We start from the raw sequence: 10,140 nt of genomic DNA on the forward strand, positions 1-10,140 counted from the left end.
TAGAGTGCCAGATATACTTGCAGACAAGGGAATGTGAATACCATCATTTATTTGAAGCATTTTCCCTCTGTTTGAACTCTAAAGCTTGCACTGAACAGATCAGTTCCAGGAGATGTGCATAAATGCTGTTAAGTTGAACTTGAATTAAAACTATCTTCCCATAAACCTAAATAACATCAAATTGTTTCATCAAACTCTCATTCTTTGCCTTCTGGGATATGAGGCTGTCATTCATCTTTACTGAACTTTGACCTCTGCAATTTCTTTGGTATGCCTGCCAAGAGAGAGAGGGAAGAAGAGGTACAGGGATGATACGTACAGCAAGTTTTGTGCAGTTACAGGTCACTAGTTTTCAGATAAACATAGTGTGTTTCTGTAAACAGCTACAAATTCAACTGGGCAACAATTCAAAATGATGCAAAAGCATTTCTAGGGTAATATGGGGGTAGGGTTATAGTCTGGAGTAATTATAATGATTTTTAAATAATTATTTTAAAATAAAAACATTGAAGGTATGTCTTTAGATAAATGTGTTTGTGTAATTGAATGGCTCAGGTTGTTAAAATTAAGAGGATGGAAGGATTTCAGTGAAACACACACATACATAGGGGTTAATCTATGCCCCCCGGTGAAACTGGACCACAGAGGGAGAGAGCAACTGTTTTTTTTTTTTCATTACTTCTTCTGTCAGCCCACACACACACCACTCTGTAAGAGTGCAGGACAGACATTATTCTTCAGTTAATTTAATGGCATTTTATCTTGTCGTTCCAGATTCTGAGCTGAAACCACATCTGCACTGTACAGAAGAACATAAGAACAAGACAGAATTACAGTACTTAACAAACAAAAATAGTTTACTAATAAATAGTAGGAAATAGATCATATATATTTTACACAGGGGGGCGCTTCTTATAAACTTCATTTGTCCGTTTGTGGAAAAAGCAGATAGATGTCACTGACTGGCGCCCTCTTCCTGTAGTACGAAAATATGACACTTTGAGTCTGCAGATTGCCAGACTGACAGGTTATATTTGGATCATTGTGCAAGTAATACACATATTTTAGAAAATTATTGGCATTGAGAAAAAAATTCTAAATTCTTAAACATCCCCTACTACACGTTTTATTAATATTTATTAATTATTATTATTATTATTATTATTATTATTATTATTATTAATACTTATGAATACTATCAATATATAAATACTATCAATATTATTAAGATGTCTAATTATTTTCTTTCTAATTATAATCTTACAAAAGTAAGATGTGTAAATCAATAATCCAATTCGTATTTAATTTCAAATATGTCATCTTCTCTCATCGCCTGATTGATTTTTAGCATCCTTAAATGACGCAAACCTTAAAACACAGAATTATTTTAAGGACAACGGAGACTGATTGTACTGTACTGTAAAATGTTATCGTTACAATAACAACATTTTTGTTTCCATCCATTTAACTTATTCACCATAGTTTATGTAGCCTACTTTCTGCTGTAGGCTATTTTAAATGTTTTTGCTTCAGTTTATCAGTAATTAAATTCAAGTGCAAAAAAGGGCAATGAGATTATCATTGCAGGTTGTGACTTATTTTCCTTAAAAATTTAAATCAGGAACTTCATGTACCGTTTTCCATTTTAGTGCTTTAAAACATAGGCCTATTACATTCTGTTTTCTTCGATCTGGCTATAGGCTATTGTTGTTTTCAAATCAGAAGCAAGCAAACCAATCAAATAATCTCAGCTCAGTTTATGTGCAAGAATAATAAGAATAAACTATAATCTAGTTTTGAAAGTTTTTGACGTTCTACGTAATAAATCAAGCCACAATATAGGCCTGTAGTAAAGTAGCCTAGAATTTGTTGACATCTAATTACGAGCCCCACCCCAGTTGGTTAAAACTGTTGCTCCGCCCCTGTCAGGTCTGAAAATAAAACAAATGCAATCAAATCATGTTTAAAGTGCATTCAACAATGCAACTCTTACTGAAAAAATGTTGCTGTTTAAAACGAATTAAAATGAAAATAAAAACTCCAGTAGTCAATATTATTTTAAAACTTGAACTGGTAGCCTAATAGTAGTACTGGATAGCTTTTTATCTCTCAAGCGGCTGCAAAATTAGCGGTGGATTCTCCTCCGCTCAGTCTTTCATTTACACAGGGGCGTAGATTACGCGGGGGACGCGGGGGACGTGTCCCGTAGAGCCCATTGGGCTGCGGTGTGTGTATGAGCGCGCGCGCATCTGTTGGTCCGTAAAACATCTTGAAATGATCATGATCTAAGAGAGGGCACGCCGCCGTGCTGGGGGCAGGTAGAGGATCGGGAGGATCTGGTGTGGGATGGAGGGGGTGCATTGTGCTGATCATACTACCGTAACCTGAGCTGCCATCGGCCCATGTATACTGTTCAGGACAGAGGAGACAGAACGTTTTAGGCACAAATTGGTTAGAAATTTTAGAATATATTCGTGCACAACATACTAATACTTAACTGGGTCACACTTCACATTATACTGTGCATTTATAAAAGCAATTAATACTAATTAGCCTTATACATTAATTTGTGATAAATATAGCTGTTTGCAAAAACAAGGTGTGAAGTGACAAAAATAATACATTAAAGCAAGATGCAATAGGCTATGACTAGGCCATATGAGTTTTGTGTTAATGACTTCAGCAGCAGAAGCTCATATTTACTAATTATTTACAATTCTGATTCTGGTAGAATATTTAGATTAAGTAGATTATTCTAAAATGTAACATCTGCTTGTTGAGTAAACCATGTTTGTTCAATAGCATTAATAAACCATTAAGAAAAAAGAGAGGGGCGCAGACAATCGCCCCCTGACAGAACACGATTGATTGTTTTTACAGGTGTTGAGAGGCCCATTAAAGATTACACTGATACTATTAGCATTAGAGGATATTTAAGGTCCAAAATCCTCACACCGCCCTAAATGTTTCGGGGGAAAATGAGTGGAATATTTTTCCAAAAAGTAAAATAACCTCAGGCGGGCCAGCTGGATTTCCCGGTGTCATGTTACGGATATCTTCAGAGATAAAGAGCTGTGACCGGGAGACTAAGAGCTCCTCAAGCTCACAAGTTATTCGCTAATGGATCGGTTTAGTGTTTCAGACCCAGTTTACAAAACCACACGGATCTGCTTCGACGGCGGGGCGTTTTCAACAGGATGCATTTGTTAATATAGGCTACACTGCTAAAATAAAGATTATTCAATTGATCATATTCAGCTAAAACATCATCTTAACAAAAAACAAACAAACAATAAAATTTTAGTTTTATGGTGTTGAGTTTCTTTGTGGTTCTTTAGAGATTAAAGAAGTTCTTGACATTTCAATAAGGTTCTTACTGGAAACATTTTAAATTTTTGGGGACATTCTTACGAGGGTAGGCCTTTAACTATTATATACAGTACATACACAAGATAACTGACAGAAATCAAGTCGATGTAGATTTAATTACATTCAATTATAGTCGATATAATTAGATTCATGAATCAATAAAAATGATGATGCATCAATAAAATAAGATTATTCTCTCTCAAGGTCAAGTAAGTTCAACTGGCAGAAATAAGAGCTCATGTAATTCATATTTTGAAGTGCTATTTCTTATCAACTCATGGAAGGAAATATTTGCACATTTGTGAATCATTATAGGTATTGCATAATTTATTAATCAGCAAAACGAAGTCAAGAATAATTTATTAGAATATCACAACCTACTTAATACTTAATTTCTGCGACGTGTCACTGAATTACATTAAAGAATATTCGGATACGTATGTTTTTCTGCATCTCCCGTTTAGCATATTTGACACACTCTTGAATCTGTCCTTACACGTTCACGCAATTAATAAGCTGTGAAAATGCAGTGGTCTTTTTTTTTTTTTTTTTTGAACGGCTTTAACTCAAAGCACTAGTACAAATAATTATAAGTGAAATATATAGAAACTGTGATAGTATTGAGAAAAATGGAAGGCGATGTAGATGCTGCATGCAAGGCTATGGAGGTGCTTGTGATAATTTAATCATTGTTTAGTAGCCTATCGACTGCAGTGTGTGTGTGTGTGTGTGTGTGTGTGTGTTCAAGGTCTCCAGTTTCAGGCCTTGACGTCCGCCCTCCGGGGAGGAAACGGAACGGATCTGTAGATGCAGTTCTGCTCTGCTGGCCGGTTTCAGAACAGACCGGGGCGAGCTAATCACGGAATGACGCTGTGCTGGATTTCTCTGTCATATATCCATACGGACAAACCGCATCCGAATCTCACGTGTGCAACCCCAGAGGGTGACAGTGGTGCCACACAATCGGCTGACAGGCGGTTATTAAAATTGGAGCTGCATCAACAGATAAACGTGGCACTGGGATTTTTGTCCGAGGACTCATTTGAGAGGAATATCTACAGAGCCTTGGATTAGGAGGATATTACGTGGTGGATTGCATCGGGCCGCAATGTCAATCTTGCCCTCTTTCGGCTTTACGCAGGAGCAGGTAGCGTGCGTCTGCGAGGTGCTGCAGCAGGGTGGGAATCTGGAGAGGCTCGGACGTTTTCTTTGGTCCCTACCAGCCTGTGACCACCTCCACAAAAACGAATCCGTGCTGAAAGCGAAGGCCGTGGTGGCTTTCCACCGGGGAAACTTCCGTGAGCTCTACAAGATCCTGGAGAGCCACCAGTTCTCCGCGCACAACCACCCCAAGCTGCAGCAGCTGTGGCTGAAGGCGCACTACGTGGAGGCAGAAAAGTTGCGGGGCCGCCCGCTAGGCGCTGTGGGCAAATACCGTGTGCGTAGGAAATTTCATCTGCCCCGTACGATCTGGGACGGTGATGAGACCAGTTACTGCTTTAAGGAGAAGTCGCGGGGCGTGCTGCGTGAATGGTACACGCACAATCCTTATCCATCTCCACGGGAGAAGCGGGAGCTGGCGGAGGCAACGGGACTGACCACCACACAGGTCAGCAACTGGGCAGGAAATAACGTTTTCAAAAAATAACGCGCAAAATTAACGTTGATTATTGCAGTCACTGGCAGAGAGAACAACAATAAGGTTAGGTATTTATCGTTATATCAGAAATATTATAGTCACTCAAATTTAACTGTAAATACGAATCTAAGCAACATCAAGTTACACTGTCTAATTTTATAATTAGTATATTTGTCATTTATAATTTAATACTTTATATATTGCCTATTTTTAATTTTATAATTGGGTTAAGATTTTTTTTTTAAAGTCCTTTTTTTCTCTAACGAACGAAACAATAAAAGCAGAAGACGAGAGGTAGATTTTTCTTACTGCAGTGAGAATTTATTTAGGCCTTTATTCATATAATTTAATTGCAGATTTTAAATGTTGGAGTTAATATAAATGTTGGTTTACTTTGAATGATAATCTCTAAAATTGTCTCGAATTCTAGGCTGAAAAGCCTGAAGTTTTTCCATTGTAAATCTGTGATGACAGTTACCTTTTCAGTCATCTTGACATACAGGCGACGTAAATTGCTTTGTGAACAGTTATACGTTTTTTTTTTCTTGTGTTAAAAACATAAAGCAAATATAAAGCATTCGTTTTTCTTTGATGTAATAATTATTGTAAGATTAAACTATTTTGAAACCATAACACTAGGCCTTTATGTTAAAGTTTATCACTTTCGTATAGGCTACTATGTAGCCTAATTCTAGGCCTATAACATGTCAGTTATATATAATATGTTAAAAATGTAATATTCACCCAACAGAGAAAACAGCGAGAACAGCGGCGTTGGCGGTAAGCAGAGCCAGCGGTCTCCGCTCGACGGAGTGAAGTCGCTCATGTCCAGCTCGGAAGATGAGTTCACTCCGCCGCAGAGCCCCGAGCACAACCCAGTGCTTCTACTGCAGGGGAACATGAACAATCCCGGGGCTCCAGCATACCCAGTGCCCGGCCTCGGTGCGCAGCATTCGGTGCATAACATTCATGGACATCCGCATCAGATCCAGGATTCACTATTGGGATCTCTAACATCCAGCCTTGTGGATTTAGGATCTTAGAACGTCTCGTTCACATTTTAAGCGACAAGACTTAAAAACATAAATAACCAATATTTACGGTGTTACCGCATATTCTTATGACACAGAGGACGTTTGCTGAAATAAACTATTATTTTGCAAACTATTAGAAAAAGAGAGAAAATCAAAAGAGCTTCTCAGAGTTTTTGGAATTTTGAGTAGCTGGACAAGTGCGTAAATTTTGTAAAACATGTGAGGCCAATATTTAAGAATATTCACATTGTTGGATGCATAAAACTTTAATAATTTATGATGTTTTACTCAAATATTAATTTATAGAAATTGTTCTGTATTGGACTACGAAGAGCATGGATTTTTAATGAGAAAATCATTGGCTTCAAACATCTTTAACTAAACTCTGTGGATGTGGAAACTTCTCGTTCTTTTTTATTTAGTTTAAATGTATGTAACACTACATTTAATTTGTAATTTGTAATTTGTTTTGAAAACAGTGGCTTTCCAACATGAGTTTTTTTTTTTATCAAATATTGTCCACATTTTCACGTCAAGTCAGCGCTTTAAACATTTATATTTTACTTGGGAAAAGCCTGTTAACCAAAATATAGAAAATCAGGAAACTACAATAAATAAACACAAAGGCTCAAAATAACAAAAATATGCCAATCCACGTGACACGTCCGAGCAGAAAGAGGGCATGAGCGCGTGAAAAATGAGAACGCCTGAAACATCAACAAGAAAAATTGGCCCTTATGCAGAAGGCTGAGAGACGCCGAGAGGCGCCAGGCTGCGCACAGGGCCGAGTTTGACTTTTTGACCATTGTTCAGTAAAACGAAATATAAAAAAAGGCCAAATCGGACACATTGAGTCACTTTAAGCCTTGTAACTATAAGTTTGATAAACATTTATTAGTTCATTACGCTGACCGACTTAACAAAAATGAGAGAAATGGAGACAGAGGGAGAAAGGGGGAGTAGCCTATTGCTGATTTTTTTCTTTTTGTTATGTCAAGTTCTGGGCCACTGAAAATTGACACGATCCACAAGAGCCGTTCTAAAGACCCTCCACCCAAAACGCCTCGTCCACACCATACCACTACAAAACATTGTCAACCCAATTTAAAACAAGTGTGAACTGTTGTTTCTTTTTTAGCGAAAACTCCAGACACTGACAAGCAAATGACATTTTCTACATTTCCAGCTCCGCGCATGCAAACCAACATTTCTGGAATATTCGGCAGTGTGATCAGCACGAATTAGCCTCTTTCTGTCTCTTTTACGTCGATAGTCTCGTGTCAGTGTAAATGGATTTGAACAGAGAGCGCAGAGGGTTTCCGGGCCATAATTAGAACCATTTTCCTGGTTTAGAGGGGCTTGATTGCAGGAATGAGGGGGATACCCTTCCAGCCTCAAGCCACAGGGTGTTGCACAACAGAAATTTATCTTCAGGGTTCAGTAAAGTCTCAAATCAATCAATCTATCTATCTATCTATCTATTTAAATATGCTATTTGAAAAGCATATTCAATATTCACTGTCACTTTTAACAATACATAAACACAGGCGATTTTTTAAAATATCTTTAGGATTGGTAATAAATATCATATCATGCCTGACTTAAACTGAGGGCAAAATTCTTCCCCCAATAAGGCAAATGCTGGGCATGAATGTCAGCTGTGGTTTTAATCAACAGTCTAATTATATTTTGCGCATATAAACATTCCTTACATCTGCTTTCCTAATATTGGTAGTTTATACAAAACAAGAAATTGAGAAATCCAAATAGCAAAAAGGTTTCTTTTGATTTTTCTGTTGGTGATGCGGCCAGTTCTGTGTTTTGTCAACCAATTGGTAGACCATAGTTTGATAACAGAGTAAAAGTTTAAAAAGAGTATGAATCAGCTTTGATTTGTTCATGATAATCAAACCCCGGCCAAAATGTCATTATTAAACATCTTTTTGTTTAATTTTTCACAATGAAGTTTATTTTTCACACTGAGAACATAGGATAAAAAGCATCCTTACACTGTTACACAATAAATCTCAAACAGTCGATTGAGATAAATTCTTTTTTCATTAAAGGTCATAAATTTAAAAGAGTGCAATTTTTTGCTTTTTTTTTTTTGCATAAGGGGCTACATAGAGTATTGGTTAGATTCTGATGTCATAAGTGTTGTTACCATTCTCTGGCACAGACAAAATGTTGTGAAATACTTCTGGTGGCAAACCTGTACTATGTGATAGTACATACACTATAGGATCTGTTTGTCAGATAGCTTCTCTTGCCCAGGTAGTCACTCATCCAGAACTCTCAAGGAAACTGACCCTTAAATGGGTTTTTGGGGGAGGGGGGCCGCACTGAAGGAGCTTTTAAAGTGATTCTCAAGAGAGCCAGAAGAGGGGGATTCTGTTACCAATGATGCATGGACCTGACAACACTTCAACCAGCCAGACCCCCGACAAAGACTAACATGTGTTTGTGGGAAAGGGATATAGGCGATACATCAGTTTTGAAATCCACTTTTCTGAAGGTCACTGAAACTGAAGCAGCCATTACTCACTTACAGTATTTAAGCAGGACACACACATACACACACACACATCTCAGCGATAAGATAATGCTTATATTAAATATCTAACAAGAGGAACTGTATATGTAGAAACTTGCATTTGCATTTGTGTCTCTCAAATGAAACAAAAATGAATAATTTAACTGCTTTAGGTTTGAAACATATGTATTTTCATATTTGTACATTATGTCTATTTTCATGTTTTATTTTATATCCCTTTTAATTTTTACTATGCACTTTTTTTGTTAAATAAATACATTACACAAACATTAAATATTTTATAACAACAACCATAATAATAATGATAATAATACATTTAATAATGTTACAAAAATATTTTTTTATTTTAATATTGTTTAAATTAATATCAGTTCTTCGTAGCATCTTGCATTAAAAAGATGCATCTTTTAAAATAATGCCTGTCAAAAAACTGAATTCATTTTGGCAGCTCTTTCAGGCTTGGATGCATAAAGCCAAAGTTTCACTCCCCAGAGAGAGGGAGAAAGAGAACAGCATAAAACTCTAGATGGCTCCATTAAAGAAAAAACTCAGGAAATGAAAACAGAAATATGATAGCTTCCTGTTTTTCATTGGGACTTGGAGCATTCTCTTTTTGGGGTATAATTACTACAATGAGATCAATGTGACATAGTTCAAATCCTTAGACACACACACACTCATCTTGTAGTCTAATCCAGGTTTCTCTGGCGTGCTGCTGCTGGCTGACATTCCAGTGGCAATTTATTTATTTTTTTCTTCCTGGATCGCAGTGATCTAGATTCACATTGATTATGGAATTCCGGTAAAGATATCAGCGGAAGAATTGCACAAACTACACAAAACAGTTTCCCAACAGGCATTACAAAAGGGCTTCTCTTCTCTTCTCTCATCTTTTTCTTCTCTTCTTACTTTACTCTTTGGCTATGTGAACATTTCTGTGATTAATTATGTAGCTAATTATTTAACTTAAAGATTCAAACAGCATCATAATTAAACATCAACATACAAAATTTAAATGAAGAGACTGATCTATTTTCCTGACAAAACAGGAGGGAATTCAAAAGAATCCGCACACACACTTTTCTCTTATTTGTTCATCACCCACATATTGTACATGTATACAATGTATGTATACAGTTCTTGAAGGTTGAGCAGGGGAGTACCAATAATCCTTTCAGCAGTCCGAACTGTCCTTTGTATTCTTTTAATATCATCTTGTACACTTTGTTTTTGCTAACACAATGACGCTGTGGTCTTGACACATTATCTCATTAGCAGGAGCTGGAATTACTGTGGCTGCAGGGTTGTTTACCACAGTGTCTCTTCTGCCCTCTGGTGGTTATGTTAAGCACCACAAAGCATCAGAGAGGCTAGTGTTTGGACGTTTGCTATTGCTATTCAAAGAAAACAACAGATTATATGTAAAACAAACCAAAAAAAACCAAGCAATTTGTTCTGGTGACAGAAGCTTCCAGTACGCAACAACAACACACAAATAATAATAAAGATATGTGAATTAAACACACACACACACACACACACAC

At 37.0% G+C, this 10,140-nt stretch overlaps 1 protein-coding gene across 1 annotated transcript; it reads left to right on the forward strand.

The window, feature by feature from the left end:
- The first annotated feature begins 4,005 nt into the window (after window positions 1-4,005).
- LOC107757096 (homeobox protein six1a-like) lies at window positions 4,006-6,051 on the forward strand. The gene is made up of 3 exons (XM_016574474.1): window positions 4,006-4,990; window positions 5,439-5,464; window positions 5,760-6,051. The coding sequence occupies exons 1-3, from the start codon at window positions 4,478-4,480 to the stop codon at window positions 6,049-6,051; spliced, it is 831 nt and encodes a 276-aa protein (XP_016429960.1). The 5' UTR covers window positions 4,006-4,477.
- The last annotated feature ends 4,089 nt before the right edge of the window (window positions 6,052-10,140 follow it).

This window comes from Sinocyclocheilus rhinocerous, unplaced genomic scaffold (genome assembly GCF_001515625.1).
Source record: "Sinocyclocheilus rhinocerous isolate Xijiao unplaced genomic scaffold, SAMN03320098_v1.1 scaffold503, whole genome shotgun sequence".
NCBI lineage: Eukaryota > Metazoa > Chordata > Actinopteri > Cypriniformes > Cyprinidae > Sinocyclocheilus > Sinocyclocheilus rhinocerous.

Bases quoted from the DNA above. Each gene is read 5' to 3' on its own strand.
- LOC107757096 (XM_016574474.1), top strand. From the start codon at position 4,478: ATGTCAATCTTGCCCTCTTTCGGCTTTACGCAGGAGCAGGTAGCGTGC. The intron at 4,991-5,438 runs GCAGGAAATAAC...CTCGAATTCTAG, and splicing joins CCACACAGGTCAGCAACTGG to GCTGAAAAGCCTGAAGTTTT. The intron at 5,465-5,759 runs GTAAATCTGTGA...TTCACCCAACAG, and splicing joins AAGCCTGAAGTTTTTCCATT to AGAAAACAGCGAGAACAGCG.